Below are 22,823 nucleotides of genomic sequence, written 5' to 3' on the forward strand. Positions count from 1 at the left end.
TTCACCTAAGACACAAAATATCCTTGCACCGGCCCTGGGTGTGAAGGTGTCTTGTGAAAATTTGCTGTGTCATGAGGGCCAATGTTCATGTGGATCATTGCTGACAGGTCCCGTAGCACATATGCACTAGGCAGATACAAGAAGAAGGTGCTTAGGACTTAATCCCATTCAGGTAGGAACATCTGCAACACGGGGTGAGCCGCATCCTTAGAAAACCAGCTTTTAGGTGACTGCGGTAGGGAGTGGGGGGGAACGCCTTAGAGGAGAACAATAGAGACCAGCTGACCAGGAGGGGTTTAAAATGATGAAACCCACAGGAATGGGGGCCAGCCAGGAAGAGGAAGCGTGGGGCAGGCACGAGCAAGGTTACAGAAGCTGGATAAGGAGCACCTGGGGGGGAGGTGGGAAGGGAGCTGGAAGAGCCGTTAGAATGCAACAGTCTGCATGAGAAGGGGACCTCCCTCCTGCCTGAGGCTAAATGGATCCCCAAGGACTCCCAAGGGAAGGGGGAGATGGAGAGGGAGGGATACTCGGGGGTTGGATGTTTATTGCTGTGTATGGTCTCTACGCTCCTGTGCGTTACATGATTAAGTATAAAAAAGCATAAAGGTGTTACACTGTGTGAAGTGTGTACACACATGTACTGCTCCACAACTGCTGTGTGCCCCTGAGAGACAACGGTAAACCAGAAGCTTCCCGCCTTTGGGGTGGAGTTAAGTAACTGGGGCATCTTTGGGGGTCAGTGCTGGTCCTGGGGCCTTGGGCAGGTGGGCTGAGGAGCTCACTTCGGAGACGGGTAACAGACCGGGTCAGTGCCCAGGAAATGTGCCCGAGAGGCCAAGGGCAGAAACAGTGCTGCAGCCTGCTGAGACTTGGAAAACTCAACACACGCCCGGGGGCTCCAGAGCACTGAGGTTGGGTCCTTCACAGCCTTGCCAGTGGGTGGCCAGGACAGGGCGCTCACGAGGGTCCGACACACCCTGGGCAGCCTTTTATACCTGGGCTGGGGGCGTTGCTACTTTAGCTGTGCAGGCATGTTAAAGTAACACTGCGGCCCTGTGGACAAGGCCCAACCCTAGCTCTGGCCACCACTGTTGCCCCTGCTCCGGAAAGCCTGACCCCAAAGGCTCATCCAAGTGGGTGTGGAGCGTTACCGCTGAGCTGTGGGAGGGGAGAACTCGGCTTGGGCTCCTCTTTGCGCTCCCTCACTGGGCTAAGCCTGCCGCCCCAGCTACCGCCCTGCCTGGGGCAGAGAAAGCATCTAGACGACTCTGCACAGCCCACGGACAGCCACGGGAGGCTTCCCTATGGTAGAACAGCTCCCAGGTCTGCTCTGACCTGCACTGGGCCTGGGACAGGCCCCCATCCTTTCCTCCTGGGCGCCACCTTCTGTGCCAGGTCTCACAAGAGACACAGGATCTGGCCCCCACTACACAGGGGTAAGGTGGCCAGAGGTGGTGCAAGGCCATGGAGAATAGCTCTCTGCTATTATAACTCCCCCAGGATCATCTCCTCGGGCACAAGGTGCTTAGGCCGTTCTCCTGGCTGCTGGGCTCACCGTACAGCCAGGCAGCAAAGCAGAACACCGCAGGGGTACAAACAAGAGGAAGCCAGACAGTCCTGCTGCTAAATTATTCAGGTGCAAATCTGCAGCGCAGGCTACAAAGCAAAGCATCCAAGCCAGGTGCCCCGGGGCTAGGACGCGCTGGGAATGTCACGCAAGGTTTCCGGAGGGGTGGAATATGAGAAGGAGATGCCTGTGCAAGGCACTTAAGTGGAGAGGGCAATCGTGAGCAGATCAGGACTGGGAAATATGCCCTAGCCGCTGGTCTCTCAGTCCAGCGAGCCAAGCCACCCCCGTTCCTGCAGTGCTCATCAGCGGATTCTCCAAGAGCCGCGGAACCCCCCACGCATAGCCCACGAGCGGCAGATGAAGAGGGACGCGTGGTCCAACGGTCTTCCGTCTGGTAACCCATGCAGATGCAGAAGAAAGGCCTTAGCATGCCGTGACTGAAGCAGGGCTGGCTGGCTGAACTGGTCACAGGAGGGATGCACACTTAGTTCCTATCGCTCAGATTGTCAGAGGGAATTTGTCTAGTGGTTACAGCCCAGGACAGGAATCGAGACACCCAGCTTCTATGCCTGGCTCACTGAGTGACCCTGGGAATACAGCCCCATAGTCCGGGAGTCCCTAAACCTCCAACTGTTGTTTCACCTTATTGTGCTTCAGTTTCCCCCACTGTAACATGGGAACAATAACACCAACCGCCGAGTGGCATTGTGAAGATTAATCCATTTGCTTCTGCAAAGCGCGTTGAGATCTTTAAAGGTCTTTCGGCTCCCATGGATTCCAATGGAAGTTAGGAGGTGTTGGGCCTGGCGTACTGCAGTGCGGGGAGCATATGAGAACGTAGATAGCCCCTTGGCTGGAAGGGGTAGAGGAGGAGCTAAGATCATTAACGGGATATTAGCTGGAAGGGCCAATGCCCTGGGACCAGAGCCAAGGGCTCCCTCTGACTCCTGGGCAGCACCGTGGGCTCTCAGCAGTTAATAAAGAAGGCAAAATGATATTTTCCATTTGGTCGCATGAGTTCTATTAATTAATTGAGGGGGAAAGGCTAAGCCGATTAACCCTCCAAGGAATTACAGAAATCCCCTCCTGTCCCGGGGGTCCCCTCCCACCCTGCTCCCCAGAACCCCATGGCTCTTGGGGCCTGGCCCAGCTCGGGCCAGGGGGAGGAGAACAAACAGGGAAGATTGTTACGAAGGAGGTCGAGATCCCAGCGTAACTCACGGTGTGCATTGCTTTGGGGAGTTACAGACTCATGGATGCTATTGTGACTGTCTGTACCCCTACTTTCCCCCCTTCGATAAACCTTGGGCAAAGTAGGTCTGCTGAGGTATTATTTGAAAACTCGTGATCGGCTCATTGTTATTGTGTGGCAACCGAGGTTGTATGTAAAAGTTAGAAGATTCCACTGTCAGCTATTACTGAGGCATGACCCAACCCATTCTGGAGATCAGTCACAAACCAGTGCCCCAGAGGCAAAAGGCTGGCCAATGCCTCAGGCAGGCGTCAACGAGATCAAATGGACCGTCACCTGATTACGTGGCCACTTCAGCAGGAGAGAGGGTGTGAGCAAAAGTCTGTATTTGGCCAAAGAAACAGCTTGAGGTTCCTGTCCACACAGACTGTCTCCCCAACCTCAGCTGTAGGTGTTTCTTGTGCAAGAGAAAGGACTACAAGAGAAAGAGCGCCGATATCCCAACTTCTCCCCCTTTCCCTCTGCCCATGGCATCAACAACACCTGAAGAACAAAGGAGCAACATGGGTCTGTGGAGAGACCCTGATCGAACGACTCAGCCAGCAAGACTGTGGGAAGAAGTGGTGAGAGAGACTTAGCTGTGAATTCACTGAAAAGATCAAAAGCAACTAAGAAGTTATTTTTTTGTAACCAGTTCTGACTTTTATCACTTAAAATCTCTCGTCCTGTCGTTAATACGTTTGTTTTAGTGTTTTATCTAGACCAGTGTGTTTGGATTAGAGTGCTTGGGGAACTCCCTTTGCGATAACAGGATTTGTGCATAGCATTTTCCATTAATAAAATGATGGCCGTTAGCTGAGCTGGGATTGTCCAGGCGGTGCTGGGCAGTAGAAGACATACATTTCTGGGGGAACGTCTGGGAGTTTGCTGGTGTAATTCATGAGAGGCTGGGTAGAGCACTCATACAGTGTAACTTGCATGCTGGAGGCTGGGTGTGAGCAGACCAGGAGTGGTGGCTCTCCCAGCGGAGCAGTGTAAAAGGCACCCCAGGTTGGAGAATTGCAATGGGGATAGGCCATCCAGCCACAGAATCAGCGGCCACATTTGCAACAGGGAAATAGATAATTAAGCTGACGGGGGTTTACATGGAACATTCGCCCCAGAGAAGAGGCCTGTGTCTGTCAGAGCGCTGGCTGGCATGGGCTCAAAGAAGGGACAAAAGGGACGGAAGGTGGAATGAGCAGAGCTGAAAGTCAGTCTCCACCCTGAGTCGATGGGTTGGAAGCAGCCACAACCCGGATCCTTTGCTGCATTGCCAGTGGCATTAGCTCTCTCCACCCCGCTGGACAGGCTGACTGCGTATGTGACGGTTTCAGGGCCCCCACGGCAAAGCCCTCGAGTGCACAGGTATTGCTTGGGGGCCACGACAGACGGTCCCTGCTGGACTTTCTAGCCCAAGAACGATGCACAGGAGACGTTCCAGAGATTTTATTTTGGTCTCTTTATTCCAGGCCCCGCTCCCCCACCGAGCTCTTGCAGAGGTGACTGAACATGTTAGAATGATACACACTGCATTGGGGTGCAAGCTACAGCCTACCAAACCCTCCCAGAGCTGGGATAGAACCCAGGAATCCTGGCTCCCAGCCCTTCCCCCACTCCAATCCACTAGGCCCCAGTCTCTGCCCAGAACTGGGAACAGAACCGAAAAGTCCCAGCTCTCAGTTTCCTCCCCTGCTCTAACCACTACCCAAAAACTCTTCTCCCAGAACCAAGGAACAGGCCCGAGAGTCCTGACTCCCGACCCTCCCTCCCCACCTTAGCCACCCCTCCCCTTTAGCTCCCTGGCGCTCCACGGGGTGGTGATCGTTTCAAACCAGCTACGGGGCTGCAGCAGTAACATGTGCCGCCCTCGTGGGGGAAAACGGGTTCTAGGATTGCCAAAGAATAGATCTCTACGGAACTAGAAGAACATGCTATTAGTGAGACCTCACGTGCAACAGTTTCCACAGCAGCGCCAGGATGGACCGTCCCAGGCCACCCACCCGTGTGCACCCGCAGCTCCAACAGGGCGAGAGGAAAGGTTCTAGCTAACTAGCGGGCGTTGCGTGCCGAGGGCTCTTCAGATGGCTTTGGCCATAATGAGCATGCTCATGAAGAAGACCATAATAAAGAAGATCCACATGAAGATGCGATCCATGACCTTGGCCACTTTCTTCCACTCACCGCTCCGTTTCTGAGCCGCCTTTTGGTCCCGGAAGCAGTTGGCGATGTACTCGACGTTCCTCATCAGGCTGTTGTGGTGGCAAAGGCACGGGCTCTTCCCACAGACTTGGTGCTGCTCCCCCTCCCGGCCACACTCTAGGTTCGTACGTGTCCCGGTCTCTTTCCAGTCCTGCTGGCCAGAGGGACTGCTGAGTTTCTGTGGCAGCAACTCCTGCTGCGGAGACTTCTCCCGGCACGTCGCGTCCGAGTCCTCCTCCGTTGTCTGGGCTTTCTGCTCCTCCTTGGCGGCCCTGCCGCTCACCACCTGGACCGTGGGCAGGTGGCCCAGTTGCCGTTTGGGACTTTTGCAGCTCTCCCCCACCTCGTAGACAAAGAATAGCCGGGCCATGTACTGCAGGATGAACTTTTTGGCCCACTTGGGCACGGGCTTGGCTCCTGGGCCGCAGTGGTGAATGTTCATGATGAATATGGTCAGTGCGGTGGAGGCCGTGATCATGGTCATGGTGGCGATGTAATACTTCCCTAGAAGACAAGAAGGAGGGACCCGCGGTGACTGACCCAGGAAGTGGCGGACTCGTGGCTGCAGGCCCAGCCACTGCTGCTCACCTAGGGGAATGGGACGCGGGGACCTTCAACAGCAAAACACAAGCCCCTAACACATAAGCTAAAGAACAACTTCTCTAGCTATGAAGAAGCAGCAGGTTGTTATAGTCCCAGGAACGGCCTCTGTCCTCCAGAGGAGTCCCTTCCACCAGCAGCAGACAAGAGGCTGGTGTAGGACCCTCTAGGCCATCGGAGAACCCCTTGCACAGGGATGGTCCTTCAGCGGCTGGGAACATCAGCTTTAGATCCAGACTCTGGTGTCAGTGTGGTGCAAAGCAACCAAGCTGCACCTCAGGATCTGGCCTGCAGCCTTCAGACTTTGCTTGATTTTTTTTTTTTTTTTTTTTTTACGGTGTTCCTGAAATCTACAGAATACAGCCAAGCTTTAGCCAAGATCTCCCATATGCAGCCCACCTAAACCAACCCCTACTGAAGCCTGCCCAACAGGGCCAGTGCAAGGAAGTTTCGCGCCCTAGGCGAAACTTCCACCTTGCGCCCCCCCCTCCACCACCAGCCCTGCGGCAGCTCCCTGCCCCCCCTCCGCCCTGAGGCGCCCCCCCACCACAGCAGCCCCCCCCTGCCCTGAGGCGCCCCCCCGCCACAGTAGCTCCCCCCCCCGCGGCACCTCCCCACCCCAGCTCACCTCTGCTCCGCCTCCTCCCCAGCACGCCGCCCCCGCTCTAATTCTCCTCCCAGGCTTGCAGCGCCAAACAGCTGATTGGCGCTGCAAGCCTGGGAGGCAGGAGAAGTGGAGCGGCGACCATGCGCTCGGAGAGGAACGCCGTAAAAAAAATTGGGGGCACCGCTTTTTGGCAGCCCCAAATCTTGGCACCCTAGGCAACCGCCTAGTTCGCCTTAATGGTAGCACCGGCCCTGCAGCCCAACTTAACGGGGGCTGCCTATCTGTCTCAAACACCAACCTCTCCTTAAATCTGCAGTTGTCTAGGTCATCCCAATTCAGGATGCACATGCCGGCAGCAAGAGTTTAGAACCTTAAACCCATGTCAAACATTTTGGAGATCAAGATTTAAAAAAAAAAAAAAAAAAAAAATCAGATAGAAAAGTCACTGCAGAATTTGTAAGGTCACGAGCATTTCAAAAGGGTAATTTCAGCCTGAACTGCAATAACCTTAACAAAAGCTTTGTGCAAAAAATAAATAATAGCGCCCAAAACATCAGACCATCTTGAAAAATGCCATTTTAGATTTAAAAAATTGTCCACTTTCAAGTAGGCTCAAACATATGAGCCTCAAACTAGGGTTGAGTCTTTGATCTCAATGAGATCTATCCAACAAGCTAAGTTTGAAGCTTCTAATTTCATTTGGTTTTAATGTAGGTATTCTGAGCACAAGATTTCTAAATGAAACACAGGGGTGAAAAGGGGACCACCCTCTCTCCACTTGCTCAAATAAAACCCTGAAAAAAACAACCCTGAACAGATTTGGCTCACAAGTTCAAAACAAAAAATGTATCTTTGGGGGTGAGACCAAGCATGGAAAAGTTACTCTGGAAAGGTGCGTGTTTGGTTAGATACATAGACTCCAAGGCCAGAAGGGACCATTGAGATGATTCAATCTGATCTGCGGAACACAGGCCAGAGACTTCACTCAATTTCTGTATCTAGCCCGTAACTTGATTGAGCTACAACCCATCTGCTAGAGAGATGTCTAGTCTGGTCTTTAAGACGGCAAGTGAAGGAGAATGCCCCAGGTCCCTAGGTAAGGCAAGAAAGGGGAGTTAGAACGGAAGCTGGGATTACACCATGGCTGCAGCGTGCCGCTTGCAGACAGTTATAGCAAAGAGGCTGAGGACCGGAATGGACCTAGAGCTGATCCTTGCATCTTGGGGCTGAAGCACATGAATGGTGACCTGGTTTAAAGCGTACCTGTTCTGCGTCGCATGCTGCACCTGCAGAGTGGACAGAGGGCTTCCACAGTTGCCCATCCAGCTGCAGGCAGAGGCCGATACTCACCGATCAGCGGCACGTTCTCGGAGGGCGGCATGCTCTCTGCCACCAGCAGCTGGAAGACGGTGAGCGCCAGCAGGACCGTCACCCCCAAGGAGACCTTCTCCCCGGAGTCGGCTGGGAGGTAGAAGCCCAGCGGGGCCAGGAAGGAGATCATGATGCAGGGCAGGAGCAGGTTGAAGATGTAGAAGGAGGCGCGTCGCTTGAGGAGCAGCGTGTAGGTGATGTCAGGGTAGGGCTCCGAGCAGCAGCCGTAGATGATGACGTTCCTCTTGGCCGGCATGCCCAGCACCTCCCACTCCACGTTGTCCACGAAGTCCGTCAGGTCGCCCGTGTCCAGCCCATTCAGGAGGTCGATCTGATTGCCGTTGTAGGTCCACGAGCCGAAGGTCAGTCGGCACTGCTGCCCGTCGAAGGGGAAATAGGAGACGTCCACCTTGCAGGAGCTCTTGGTGATGGCAGGGGAGTCCCACATCACCTGCCCGTCGTAGCGGATCACCACGTTGGTCTCCATGGATCCCGTGAACTGGTCGTCGGCGCTGGAGGGACAGGGAACATAGATCGGGGGGGGGGGTCCTTACATACATGAGACAACACTGCACAGCCCCGGCTAACCTAACCCCTCCCCCGCTCTGCTGGACTTGTTCCTGTAGGGCTGCTCACGAATGCGAAACGTAGCTCGCTGGGTTGGTCCGGTAGGGTCCCTCGTGAACACTCGGTGGCCAACACAAGTGTGTTTTCATAGGGTCGCTTGGTCACTCGCTGGCTTGGTGTTATTAGAGGGTCACTCAGGAGCAGGGGCCTGTGGGCCTTGATTTTGTTTTTAAACAAATGAGTCATGAAACTTTTGCTCTGAGGAGCCCCTCCCCCCAATAAAAAAGTCACCTGGACTCTGCAAACAGATACAAGAAAAAGCCAGGTCCAGTTCTGGGCTTCCCAGTCAGCGGTGCCCAGTCTTTTAACAGCCACACACCTGCCTTCGGACCGCTTCCCTCTGTCCTCCCACTCCGGGGCTAAAGCTCAGCGTGGGATGCCACGCACTGCGCTCAGCTGCTCTGCTCGGCAGGCATGGGCTTTACCTGCCTGTGTGCGCGGCCACTGAGCCGTACCCAGGCACTCAGCGAGCCTATCCCGCTCGCCCGGCTGCTCCCAGAGCCACACTGGGGAAGGTGCAGGATGAGAGCAAAGCAGATGAGGCCAGCGAGCGGCAGAACGTGCCAGGAAGATCTTTGCCCGCTACATCTGTGCAGCCTTTGAGAGGGCCACAGCCCAAGGCAGAGGCTGTTGTGCTCACCGTGCCACGGGGGTGCCCGTAACAAGGGGTGCAATTACACGGTCTCCGCACGGCCCCAGGATGTCTACGCTCTGCAGCCTGTTAACCTGCGCACGGGAACCCCTCTTCCGGATAGAACCTGTGAGCCTGTCGCCCTCTGGGGGCTGCAGCCTGTAAAAAGGCACTTCAGTAACCTCCCCTCCAGCTAACAGAGAGCCACCGCTGGCTCAGGGGGCAGGGGCCTGTGCTTATGGAGCTGGAGAGTCCCTGGTTCTATCCCCCTGCCAGGCCGCAGGAGCCCTATCTCCAAAAGCAGTGCAGTTCACTACCACGCTGACCTACTTGTTATACAGGACTATGTCAGGTCTCCATACGTAACTACTAGGTATGCGGATGGTGTCAATCCCATCGTAATCGTCCTTATCCCAGGTCAGGTAGGCGTCCACCCACACCTGCCGGATCCACAGATAGGCAGTCAGGACCTGGTTCCTCTCGTCCTGGAACAAGGAGAGGTGTGTGTGAAATGCAGCCACCTCTGGGAAGGGAGGAAAAAGATGGAAGCTGAGTAACAGCAGAAGGTTTGACACTAACACCCAGTGTGTAGGGCAGTGCATTTGCCATACACTTAACAGCATGAAGCCACCCTCACAAGGGACTCGGACCCTGGCCTTGCCAATGGTGACGGGTGAGAATGCCAGGGAAATCCATGGGACTGTGCAGGATTGGGGCTTGGAGTCAGACTATGTTCGAAAACCTACAACATCAGGGGATCACAGGTCAGTTCCTCTTTGGGCTGGATGGGACCCTGATGCCATTGCAGCCACGTTACTAATTCCTGTTAGCCCTCACTTTGGGATTAGGACACTGTTGCTGGGCTAGTGGGAAGGGTCTTTGCATCCCTGTGTTGGAGCAGATCCTGGGCCAAGGGGTGCACTTGGAGCCTAGCTGCAAAACACCCAGTGACTATTCGGAAGAACCTTCTCAGCCCTCATCTGGATTGTTTGTCCTGCAACCCCCAGAGCGAGGGCTCCGTCTCCCAGCGGGTGACATGTCTCGCATGGCTTGCGCGGGTAAGGAATGCATTTCCCAGACGTACCATGTCGATGATCTGGGACAGGGTGATCTGCAGGGTCACATTCAGCGCCCGGTCTGTGTCCTCCACCGGTCGCAGAGCATTGGAGTAGTTGGCAAACAAGTCATGGAGCAGCTTGTAGGCGAATTTTCCCTGAGCCCCCGAGCAGCCTAAATCAATAGATAAAAAAAAGACACATGGCAAAGCTGGAGGGGAAAGGGGAAGCAAAGGGCAGCGGAGCTGCGTAGAATCCATGCAAATCCCTGAGCTAACTGCACAGCTGAGAACACGCAGAGCTACTGCCAACGAGGGTATATCTGTGGGGCAGAGCAGTGATCACTGTGAGCCTAAGAGCATTGCTGGGCCTGAGGCAAGGGGCTCGCGGGTAACCGGTAGTGAGTTTCAGCTGGCCTGACCAGTTCAGTGCCCCCCAACTCGCTTATAGCCATCTGTATACAACAGGTTTTTTCATTGGAAAACCAACACCGCACTGGTCATTACTAGTCCGGCGTGGTCTACGTACGGTGAACACCCAGAGGACTGTACAAATGTGAAGGAAATATGGGACTATGATGTATTTGAACTAGACAAGTCTAGGGAGAGGGGAAACAGGGTTTTCCAGACAAAGGAAAAGCTGATGGCTCCCTCCAGGTGCAATCACAGACCATTGGCAATCACAAGTGAGGCCAGTCGTTGGCATAACAGAGGCTGCAGGGACTGACGAGTTTGCTTTGTAGAAAGCACCAGCAGGGAAGAAACTGCCCTGGAATCTTCTCCATCAGATGCCCTGGCACCGTTCCTCACGCCAAGGGCAAGGAACTTTGAGACGGGAACATTTCAGAAGTTCACGGGACTACACAAAAGAGGGGCACAGTACCGCGAGGGATCTTTCGCCTAAGACGACAAAGGAACTGAGCACTTTGGACTTCGTTGAAGATCCTGACCAAGGAGTGGCCCAGCCACCTCACTGGAAGCTGTGGTAGCTTCTTACCTCGAAGCCAGACTGTAGTTTTGTTAAGTCTTAGTCACTAGCAAGTGTAGTGATTATTAACTCCAGTCAAAGCAATGAGCCACCGGGCTTTTGTCTTTTTGAACGATCCAGGAGAAGGCTGGACATTTCAGGGCAGACAGTCTGGGGGAGATTCAGGCCTAGGAGGGTGTTGGGGCCACATGGCTAGTAGTAACCAAGGCTGGTGGAGACCAGAGTGTGGCTGAATGGACAAGAAGGCTGCTGCAGTCCAAGTTGCTGAATCAGGACTGTTCATCACACAGTGCGTGCTTGTCTCCTGGCAGAGAGCGGCCAGACGGGGCGTTACAGCAGCAGAGCACGCTAAGGTACTCAGGGTCACAGGGCAGGCGGTGACACGGCCTCTCACTGGTCTGGATTGTAGCCCACAACATTACAATTCCTGAGACTAGAGGAGAGAAAGGGTGTACCAACACCGCAGAAAGTAGAACGGAGTGATCTGGTCAATGACCATCATGTCGATCTAGCTTCTATCCATAGGCGCCAACTCTGTGGGTGCGCCGGGGCTGGAGCACCCACAGAAAAAAAATTGTGGGTGCTTAGCACCCACTGGCAGCCCTGCCGATCAGCTCCTCCCCATCCCTCCCTGCCTGCTGTGATCAGCTGTTCAGCAGCATGCAGGAGGCACTGGGGGAGAAGAGGGAGGAGCAGGGGCAGGAAGCGGAGTGGGGGTGGGCCCTGGGGCGGAGCAGGGGTCGACCATCCCCCAGGAACTGGGGAGTTGGCACCTTTGCCTCTATCCCTAGTAAAATAATGGAAATCTTACCAAGAGGAGAAATCACTAACTGGCCAGAAGAGAACAGGCCCGGGAGCAAAAAAAACACTGAGGATTAATCTTGCCAGACACACAAATGCTTCAGAGAAAATGACTGGATTTAAGGAGCATGGTAGAGATAATGAGCAATATTCCTCGGCTGGCATAGCGAGGTTGAAGTCCTTGGAGCTGCAGGTACCTACCCCAGCCCAATGTACCTGAGTTACAGCAAAGCGCTCGACACAAAGTACTTTCAAAAGCCGAATTCATTTCCATGTATTTTTTAAACAGACAAGAACGCCGTCAGGCGCACTAAAAACGGGCTACGGGACCCTAGATGCTACATGGCAATGTACCATGTTGTGGGGAGGTCTGGCACCAGGACTGGCTCTACGTTTGATCTTATTTAATGAGCTGCATGCTAAAGACAGACACCAATCCTGGTAAGTTGGTAGGAGTTGCCGGCAGCAGCGAGGACAGAGAAGTGAAACAGGAATATCTGAAAGCAGGGCAGAAAATAGGAGGTTCAGCTCGAAGAACCGCAGCTCGCAGGTACACCCCACAATTGAATGGCACCAGTTGGGAAGCAGGAGGTTGGAGCGACCCCCAGGGGAAAGAGTTTCTGCTGTTGCATCATGTGACCCTTCCATACTGTCTGTTGTTCTCAGGCTCCTGGCCTTGCTTGGTTAAAGTCCAGGAGCCGCATTATGAAACACCGGTGAACCCAGGTATTCACAGCCCTGGACTGGGGGCACACCTGCCAGTGTGAATACAGAGCCCAGACCAACCAACCCAAAGGAACTGCCAGGCTCTAATGTGTTGTGCATGGAAACAGGATCATTTATCTAATGAAATCATGGCTCAGCTCCGCCTATCCTGTCCTCAACACATTGATCTGAGAGCCCCAACACCCCTGTGAGGCAGGGAAGTTCTAGGATTCCCCTTTTACAGATGGGAAACTGAGGCACAGAGCAAGGCCAAGTGACTCACCCAGGGTCACACAGGAAGTCTGTGTCAGAGCAGGGAATGGAGCCCGGCTCTCCCAAGTCCTGGGCCGCCTGGAAGTGAAAGGCTGCAAACCCCATCACCTCCCTCACTGGGAGGTGGAGCAGGGCAGTTTACCCAGACTCAAGCCCATGTGACAACCCCCTTCTCCACTTCGCTGACTCAGAGCTGCCAGGGCCTTGGGGGAGGCAGCCATTTGGATCCCTGACCTAGGGGATGGGGGGGAATCATGCTTCTCCCACAGAAGAACTAGATCCCCTCTCCCGGGCAGGCGAGGCTGTTTCAGCAGAAGAGAGATACACCAGATTCACAGCAGTGACCTGGGAATGCTGGGGCCAGTGACCACGAATGGCCCGTGGCATTCAGACCCAGCAAGGCAGCCTGGAGCAGAAGCAGGCCAGGCTCAGGAGAAGCGAGCCCAGCTCCCCAGGGCTCTGATTCCTACGGCACAGAGGTGACAAAGAGCTGCTCCGGTAACGAGGGAGAAGTGCAGCCTCCCAGCAAGCAGGGCCCCAGCCCTGCATGCCGGGAGCGAGAGGGGATCGCTGGCCCAAGCCCCCGCTCTGCGGGCACCTTCCCGGCTTTCAGGCAGCCACGGCCCGCAGAACCTTGCTGCTGCCCTGAGCCTCCCACCGGACACGTGCAGGAGACCAGAGCCAGCGCCGCGTGCTGACCAGCTTGCAGGGCTGAGGCCAGGTAGGGCTCTTGGACCCTTCTGCTTAGACCTAATCCCAACTTTCATTCCAGGGCAAGGCCGGCTCTGCTGCCGAAGGCCCGCGGCTGGTCCTGGGAGCTCCGATAAGCTTCTGTACAGTGCTTCTCACCTGTAGATCCCAATGCCCTCTGCAAAGGCAGGCAAAACTCACTAGCCCCCTAGATAAGAGATACAGAGGCCTCCCTTTCCCATCGCTAGCAGCCCAACTCTGAATGGCAGTAGGGCTGCCACTTTGAAACAGACATGCACCCAATACATTACCTGCCAATTGCACCCAGGGATTCCAGAAACAATCCCGAGAGCGCTGTAGCCTTAGTTTTCTACGTGGATTTCAGAACACAAAACCAGTCTCCCAACCGTCCTTGGCAGTGGCCACATGGACATGCAGATTGGCAGCTATTTCGGGGGTTGATCAGACGGTTTTTGGTGCAGTCCTAGCTGTGCCTCTCACACGGAGCAGATGAATGCACATTTCCAAGCTGCCTTCAGCTTGGGCATTAATTTTGGACTTCTCATTATTCATAGAATAGCAGGGACCTCAGGAGGTCATCTAGTCCCACCCCCTGCTCAAAGCAGGACCAATCCCCAAACAGATTTTTGCCCCAGTTCCCTAAATGGCCCCCTCAAGGATTGAACTCACAACCCTAGGTTTAGCAGGCCAATGCTCAATCCACTGAGCTCTCCCTCCCTCCCGGCGCCATTCTCAAGCTCTGTATTTGTCCCATTGGTTAAATAGACTCCAAAGATTAAATGACCGAACAAATGCCCCCCATGCAAAACATTGCTTCTGCACATTAGGCATCAGTCTAACAACTGAAGAACATGTACCCACTTCTCCCCTGCCCTGCCGCTTCCCCTTCCATTTAGTTCCCTCCCACCCCCAACTAAGCCCACCTAGAAAAGTGAGGAAACTAAATGCTGTTTGCTGCCATCGCATTGTTCCCTCTGCTTATGGGTCTACCCCCTCCCAACCCTCCATCTGTCTGGTTTATTTAGATTCTTAGTTCTCTGGGGCAGGGCCTGGCACACTGGGTCCCCATTCTTGGCTGGTCCCTAGGCACAACTGTCATAAACATGACTAACACTTTGCAGCTCTACTCCACTGCTGCATGACATGAGCTCGTTATTCCTGTCAACAGCACTGGACCCTACCGCGGCAGAGTGGGGCGACGCAGACGGTGCGGGGCGGCCGAGACGTCAGCGTGGCTTCCCACACGCGTCGTCCCCTTGCCGTTGGGATTAATCCCATGTCCCGAGGGCACATTTACTGCAGACATGAGGCTGGGACGAGCTATTCCTGCTTTCCCCTTTGAGTAGAAACCGTCTCTCGACCCAGCAGAGATGCAGCCTCATTTAACAAAGACACTGTTGGGTCTTTTTCGGCTTATGCAAAAATATGAAGAAACCACACAGCCGGGGCCCCAGTAACCATGTTTGCTAATGCCCCCCGCTCCCTCACACACACACACACACCTCTGGCCCAGGAATGGCAGAAGGTCCCTAAAAGTCAGGGGGCCCCCGCACCGGTGCCTGAATCCTGCCCCTTGTCCCCAAGGCCCCGCCCAGCATCTCACCAGCTCTTCCCCCCCAGGACCCCAAGCCCCTGCTTGTTCCTCTCGGCCCCCCCCACCCCCATCGCTCAAAGATAGATCATGGCCCCCCTGTTCTGGCGCCCCGGTCTGGCCTCATTACCCACAGAGCACTGCTCTGCCTAGTTTCTGGTGGCCTCTAAGCTGTAGAGCATGGTGAGCACCACATTGAGAAGGCTCACCCTCTATTTAAAAGGATACGACCATATTTTTACACACTTCAGAAACATCTTATGTGAAGTGCCACATACAGGAGCTATTCGTCCTTCGTTCCTGAAAACTACACCCAAGGGGATGGCTGGTTGTGGGGGTGAACCCTCTGGCCCAGTGCTCAGGAGATCTGAGTTGAGTTCCCAGTTCTGCCACAGACTGAGCGTGAGACCGCGCTCCCCACCTACACCATGGGAATAGCCACACTCCCTCTCCCCCACCCCTTTGATTGGAAGCACTGCCGGGCAGGGGCCGTGTCTAAGTCTGTGCACGTGCAGCACCGAGCACAATGCGGCCCTGATCTCGGTCAAGGCTCCTGCAAGGCAAACCCACTGAGAGGACAGCACGGCGGCCAGCAATCCACTACGAGCAGGCGCCTCCCCGGGACACAGTTAGTGACAGCCGCAAACCGGCACATTCCCAAGGCAACAAGATTTGCTCTTCAGACTGTGCGTGTCCCGTGCCCCTCCCACAAGGGGGTGAGTCTCCTCTGGCAGGCAGAGGGACGCTGGCAGAAGCATTACATGAACCCCACTGTCAGTGGCATGGGGGGGATTTTAAAGAAGGGAGCAACTCCTCCCCTTTCAGCAGATCGCTGGCCAAGAAGAGATCTTAGTGGGGGTGACACTGCACGCAAAGCTGGGATCGGGCTCCTAAGTCAATGGGAGGGAAGCTGAATGACAGTGCCCAGGGCAAGGTGAGAGGGTCTCACCCCAATTCTGAGGTCAGGGCACAATTCGGTGCCTCGTCCTTCTGCCTCTTGGCTTCAGCTCCCGCATGGAGGACGCTGTGCGGGGCTCTGGCCTTGCTTGTGTTTGAAAGTTTAATGACCAGGATCCCATTTCGCTAGCAGGCGCGACTATTGACATCTCGCAAGGTTCGCTTACAGATCAAGACGCACCCATTCCAGTTACGAACGAGGCACCTTTCCAAATGCAGGTGCTTTTCACACAGCTGATTGAATTGCAATTTAGCTGATTGCAATGGTGGGCTTGCAGAGGTAAGAGTCCAAGGCATCCATTCAACAGAATGCAGAGCCCAGAACAGCCAACCGAACACAGCATGAATACATAGCCCAGTACTGCCAGGCCTGACCGCATTGTGCATGGGACCAATGCATTAGGGCATGCATTTAATTAGTTCATTTATCTAACGAAATCATGGCTCAGCCCCGCCTGCCCTGTCATCTCAACTGTTCTTGATACATTGGTCTGAGAGCCCGACCCCCCCCCATGAGGCAGGGAAGTTCTAGGATTCCCTTTTACAGATGGGAAACTGAGGCAGAAAGCAAGGCCAAGTGACTCGCCAGGGTCACGCAAGGAAGTCTGTGGCAGAGCAGGGAATTAAGCCAGGGTCTCCCAAGTCCTGGGCCGCCTGGAGGCGAAAGGCTGCAAACCCCATCACCTCCCTCACGGTCCATGTTCTCATCCTGCCCAGCAGCATGGGAAGGGAGCTGGCCTAGGGCAGTTTACCCCGACTCAAGCCCATTTGAGGGGCTGCAGTTCCTGGCAAAACCAAGAGCGTAAAACTCACCAAATCCTACACTGAGATGGTACATTGAATAAAACCAACCTCCTCAGGGAACGTGCAGCGCGGGGTTTGCTCAGAGGAGCGTAAGCTAGCTGTCGTTAGGATAGGGAGACACACCAAGATACATTTCCGAAACAGGTGGCAAGTTGCATGGACATTATTTACTTACGGAGCAGATGCCTCAGACTAGCCTCCCGGCCACCGAGCAGCTGCACTGTGCCAGCTTCCCAGCTGCTACTATTAAATGCCTGCAAGCAAGACAGAGCCAACCGCTGGGCAGCGAAAGCTGGATTGCCTAAAATGAGGATGTTCTTCTGAGTGTTTACGAACAAACAAACAAGCTTCCGGATTCTCACCTGGCGACACACAGATCCCCAGGAAGCCCAGAGAGAGGAGGCAGGAATTCAGATCCATCCTTGCGTTCCCGCTGCTATCCAAAGCGTGCCTTGGAGAAGAACCCTTGGAACACTGGAGCACACAGGTGCAGGGCTCAGGGTGACATGTCAGACACTGGCTTCATTCGGGACACTGCAGGGAAAACCCGATCTGCCAAATTGTATCCCAAACAGGAACAAGGGAGCAGCTCAGTTGCTCGAGCCGTGAATGCAGAATCCTTGCATGTGCTGGCAGCCGGCTGCAAGCTCGGGGGAGTCTGGCTGTAATGCCATCCTCTCTCCTCTTCAAGAATCACTGAGGTATTCTCATCGCCTGGTGGGGGGTTTGTACAAAGAGCTGTGGTTAGTTCGCCTAATGGGTGACGTCAACGCAGGAGGAAGCTCATTGCCTCTTGATGGAGATTTAGGGAAGCCAAGAGGTGCAGAGGAGCACACGGTTTGGACAGACACATCCCTTAGGGATGAATTTATAAAGAGGGAACTCTAGCCTAATAGAGAGGCTAGGAAAGAAACTGGTAAAATCCAAGTGAAGAACACACACGAAAGAGTTCCAGTTAACTAGAACACAGGAAGTGAAGCAGCTGAAAGTTGTCAGAATGAACAAGTCTAAGTATGAAGACAGGTGAACTCGAGCGAGGGGAGAGGGGAGCTTGGCACCAGTGGATGCTCCGCACCCACTAATTTTTCCCCGTGCATGCTCCACCCCCGGAGCACCCGCGGAGTGGGCGCCTCTGCCGGATCACAGATGTTGCCAGATCAGGGAGTGCTGGATTAGAGAGGTTCAACCTGTACTTACATTTCAGTGTATCGTCTATAGAGCAGTATAAACGAGTCATTGTAGGAAATTTTAGTTTGTACTGACTTCGCCAGTGCTTTTTCTGTAGCCTGTTGTAAAAGTAGGCAAATATCTAGATGCGTTGATATACCCCCTGGAAGACCCCTGCATACATCCAGGGGTATGCGTACCCTGGTTGAGAACCACTGACATACCATGTGAGGGTTACCTGACTAAATGAATAGATAGCATGTTTAAAACATAATGAAGTATTTCTTCACACAACGCACAGTCAACCTGTGGAACTCATTGCCAGGGGATGTTATGAAGGCCAAAACTGTAACTGGGTTCAAAAAAGAATGATATAAATTCATGGAGAATAGGTCCATAAATTGGGTGTCCCTAAACTTCCAACTGCCAGAAGTTGGGACTGGACGCCGGGGACTGATCACTCGACGATTGCCATTCCCTCTGAAGCATTTGGCACTGGCAGGAGGCAGGATACTGGGCTAGATGGACCACTGGTCTGACCCAGTATGGTCGTTCTTATGTTTTGTGCTATAATCGGTGAAAAAGAAACAGACAGGAAATCTTCAGCATAGAACAGTGGGTGGCGCTATAACACCTTTGCTTGATTTTGCAAACAGCCCATGCTGAAGAGAACTAATAGCAGCAGAGTTTTATTTAGCAAGGAAATAAAAACTCTTAACACCCTCACCAAGATCAATATCTGAACAGTCAGCTCTCACGCTCCCCCACTGCTGCACAGCATCATCATGGGTGGTTAAAGAGGAAGCGAGGCTGGTGGCTAAGACAGCAGCGAAGCCTTCAGAAGTTCTTGGTTCTAATCCCAACTCTACCACAGACTCTGCACAGCGTTGGGCAAGTTGCAATCTCCGAGCCTGTGTGTGAAGTAGGGATAACACCTCCCTTTCCGGTCTTCTCTTTGAGATATGGACTGTCTCTTATTATGTGCTTAAGAACATAAGAACCGCCATACTAGGTCAGAGAAAAAGTCCAGCTAGCCCAGTGTCCTGTCTTCCAACAGTGGCCAATGCCAGGTGCCCCAGAAGGAATAAACAGAACAGGTAATCATCAAGTGATCCATCCCGTCACCCATTCCCAGCTTCTGGCAAACAACCAGAGGCCAGGGACACCATCCCTGCCCATCCTGGCCAATAGTCATCAATGGACCTATCCTCCATAAATTTATCTAGTTCTTTTTTTTAAAACCCTGTTAGAGTCTTGGCCTTCACCACATCCTCTGGCAAAGAGTTCCACAGGTTGACTGTGAGTTGTGTGAAGAAATACTTCATTATGTTTGTTTTAAACCTGCTGCCTATTAATTTCATTGGGTGACCCCTAGTACTTGTGTTATGAGAAGGAGTAAATAACACTTCTTTATTTACTTTCTCCACACCAGTCATGATTTTATAGACCTCTATCATATCCCGCCCTTAGTCGTCTCTTTTCCAACCTGAAAAGTCCCAGTCTTATTAATCTTGTGGCATATGGCAGGTGTTCCATACCCCTATATTGTGCCTTGTCCAACAGAGCCTGCTCCCAGCTGTGGCCTCTAGGTGCTACCATAATATAATAAGTATCATAGTTAACCACAAGCAGGCATTTCACTGGTACCAGCAATGTGCCTTGAGATCCTTCAAAGCCAGAAGGCACTGTATCAGAAACAATTACATCTCACCTTTCAGAGCCAGGCATGTCTCCTGGCACTCCCAGACCTGCAGGCATGGTACGTTTGCCCTCTGCTGTTCGTGGGACATTTATCTTATTTATCCGTTTCTTACCACCACCTTTTTGAAGAGTCCTTAACACAACAAATGTAACAGGAGAAACAACCAGCCGCCCCCTGAGTTTTACAAGATGGTTGACTACTTTAAAAGGAGAGACTGTGAAGCTGACTTCAGTGGCTGGCACAACCCCACCACCTAGCGTCACAGTTCAGATGGTGGATGAGCTGCTAACACAGCTGGTGTCTCAAAAACCCTGGGGAATAAATGCTGGATTTCCCAATGGAGATAAATGGTCATAGCAGGGAGAGAGTGCTAGATTCCAAAGCCAGAAGACCCTGTGATCATCCTACCTGACCACCTGTATAGCACAGGTCAGAGACCTGCCACAGAATAATTCCTAGAGCCGAGGTTTCAGAAAAAACATCCAATCTTGATGCGAAAATTGTCAGTGATGGAGAATCCACCAAGAACCTTGGGAAAATTGCTCTAATGGCTAATTACTCACTTAAAAATTCACCCCTTATTTCCAACCTGAATTTCTCTAGCTTCAGCTTCCAGCCATTGGATCGTATTAGACCTCTCTCTGCTAGACTGAAGAGCCTATGAAATATTTGTTCCCCATGCACTGTGGACTTATACACTGTGTATAAGTAAGTAAGTAGTAAGAGGAGGCCCTGAGAGATAAACCTTGGTATCAGAGGCCCAGTATGAGGCCTAAGGCCTGAACTAAAGTAATGGTCAAGACTTGGCTAACATAAAGCAAAGTTAAGCTGTGAGCCAGAGGCAGGCCCTGCTCACAGAAGCTGGCAAGGAAAGGGCTGATGCTGCAAAAAGAGACATACCTAACAGGTACTGGACACCAGATATCAGAACATACACTATACCGGAACATTCCACAGATAACATGGAACAGGCCGACCCATCCCAATGACAGGGGCAAAAGGGTAAAATGATGGATAGAGTTGTTTTGATCAAACCAATCTGTACAAGGTGAGAGGCGGCACCTTGCTACGTAGAGGGGTTGTACCTTGCTACGTAGAGGGGTTGCACCTCAATACGTCAGGAGTGATGTGTAACTTGTTTGTATCTGTGTATAAGAATGCATCCCTAAGTGGATCTCTTTGTCCGGCCATGGGGGCAGTGGAAAGTCCAGCCACTGAGCCGGTTCCTTGCCAAGAGGCACTTTCTCATAGTATGCCCGGTAGACTAAGTAATCTACAGGGAACTGCAATTGTGTCCAAGGTCGCAATAAACCTAGTCGACGTGACTTTGCATCTTACTAGACTCTGTGGTTATTGGGGATTCTCGTCGGGTTTGCTGTGTCAGCTATTTGCACAAAGCTGGGGCAGCACACAGAGGGAACAGATGCACGCAGCCGAGTGATATCAACATAGGAGAAAGAGCACCACACAGTAGCATCTGACAACAATTAAGTCACCCTTTAACTGTCTCTTTGTTAAGATAAATAGATTGAGCTCCTTAAGTCAATCTCTATAAAGGCAGGTTTTCAAATCCTTTAATCATTCTCATAGCTCTTCTCTGAACCTTCTCCAATTTGTCAATGGTCCAGTTGTGGGCACCAGAACTGTACACAGGATTCCAGCAGCGGTCTCACCAGTGTCAAATACAGAGGGAAAATAACCTCTCTGCTCCTACTTGAGATTCCCCAGGTGATGCATCCCAGGATCACATTAGCTCTTTTGGCCCCAGACTCATACTGGGCGCTCACGTTTAGGTGATTAACCACAACCAGCCCCACATCTTTTTTCAGTCACTGCTTCCCAGGATAGAGTCCCCCATTATGTAAATGGCCTGCATGCTTTGTTCCCAGATGTAGACATTGACCATATTAAAATGCATATTGTTTGCTTGCACCTAGCTTACTAATCAATATAGATTGCTCTGAATTAGCAGCTGTTCTCTTCATTATTTACCACTCGCTCAATTTTTGCATCATCTGCAAACTTTATCAGTGATGATTTTATGCCTTCTTCCAGCTCATTGACAAAGATGTTAATGGCTTAGGGCCAAGAATTGATCCCTGCAGGATTCCACTAGAAACAGACCTGTTCAGGGATGATTTCCAGTTTACAATTACATTGAGACTTATCAGTCAGTCAGCTTTTAATCCATTTAACATGTGCCATACTCATTTTGTATCCATCTAGTTTTTTTTTTAAATCAGAAATGTTGTGCAGTACCAAGTGAAAGGCCTTACAGAAGACCAAGTATATGACTTCAACACTAATACTTGAATCTAACTTGTAATCTCATCAAAAAAAGGTATCAGGTTAGGTTGACAGGATCTATTTATCATAAACCCATTTTGATTTGCATTAACATTATCCTCTAATTCTTGAGCAACCAAGTCCCATATTAGCTGCTCCATTATCTTGCCCGGGATGGATGTCAGGCCGACAGGCGTATAATTACCCAAGTCATTCCAGTCACCCTTTTTAAAAACTGACCCAACCTTAGCATTCTTCCAGTCTTCTGGAACTTCCCCAGTGCTCCAAGACTTACTGAAAATCAAGTGGGCCAGCAAGCGCCTCAGCCAACTCTTTTAAAACTCTTGGGTGCAAGTCAGAAAGACCTGTGGATTTAAAACATGGCACGGGATCAGGGGCTATTATCTGACCAGAGCCTCTTCTGGGGTGGTCCAATATCGGAGCCCCATTGTGCTAGGTGCTGTAAACACCCCCCCAACCCCAAATAGCTTAGACTTGGATGGAATAGAGCGATGGACAAGTAGCATTGCCCTGTCACATGAGGCCCGCAGAGATACAGAGCATGTGTGGCAGAGCCAGGAATTGAAGCCACATCTCCAGAATCCCATGCCACTGTCTCCACCACAAGGTGACCTCTCCTCTCTGCACCACATTTGCAGTAACCAATGTATGTAATCTCGGTGCCAAAATGGTGTTCTGTCCTGTACTTGTGGCACCTTAGAGACTAACAAATTTATTAGAGCATAAGCTTTCATGGAGTGGGCTGTAGTCCACGAAAGCTTATGCTCTAATAAATTTGTTAGTCTCTAAGGTGCCACAAGTCCTCCTGTTCTTTTTGCGGATACAGAATAACACGGCTGCTACTCTGAAACCTGTCCTGTACATGTCAGCGCCTGCCTCTAAAAGCTAGCAGTCCAAGAGAAACAGACTGGGGAAGCTACG

At 52.5% G+C, this 22,823-nt stretch overlaps 1 protein-coding gene across 1 annotated transcript; it reads right to left on the reverse strand.

Annotated features, from left to right (window-relative positions):
- Positions 1-4,271: 4,271 nt before the first annotated feature.
- CHRNA10 (cholinergic receptor nicotinic alpha 10 subunit) lies at positions 4,272-17,371 on the reverse strand. The gene is made up of 5 exons (XM_054019198.1): positions 17,089-17,371; positions 9,927-10,072; positions 9,173-9,327; positions 7,564-8,096; positions 4,272-5,510 (listed from the first exon to the last, which is right to left on the reverse strand). The coding sequence occupies exons 1-5, from the start codon at positions 17,144-17,146 to the stop codon at positions 4,885-4,887; spliced, it is 1,518 nt and encodes a 505-aa protein (XP_053875173.1). The 5' UTR covers positions 17,147-17,371; the 3' UTR covers positions 4,272-4,884.
- Between the last annotated feature and the right edge of the window lie 5,452 nt (positions 17,372-22,823).

Source organism: Malaclemys terrapin, chromosome 1 (genome assembly GCF_027887155.1).
Source record: "Malaclemys terrapin pileata isolate rMalTer1 chromosome 1, rMalTer1.hap1, whole genome shotgun sequence".
NCBI classification, from domain to species: domain Eukaryota; kingdom Metazoa; phylum Chordata; order Testudines; family Emydidae; genus Malaclemys; species Malaclemys terrapin.

What these genes read in the sequence shown, in the direction of transcription:
- CHRNA10 (XM_054019198.1), bottom strand. Translation starts at nt 17,146, where the DNA reads ATGGATCTGAATTCCTGCCTCCTCTCTCTGGGCTTCCTGGGGATCTGT. An exon ending in TGTCCCAGATCATCGACATG is followed by an intron (nt 9,328 to 9,926) that starts GTACGTCTGGGA and finishes TCCTTGTTCCAG; the next exon opens with GACGAGAGGAACCAGGTCCT. An exon ending in GACATAGTCCTGTATAACAA is followed by an intron (nt 8,097 to 9,172) that starts GTAGGTCAGCGT and finishes CTGTCCCTCCAG; the next exon opens with CGCCGACGACCAGTTCACGG.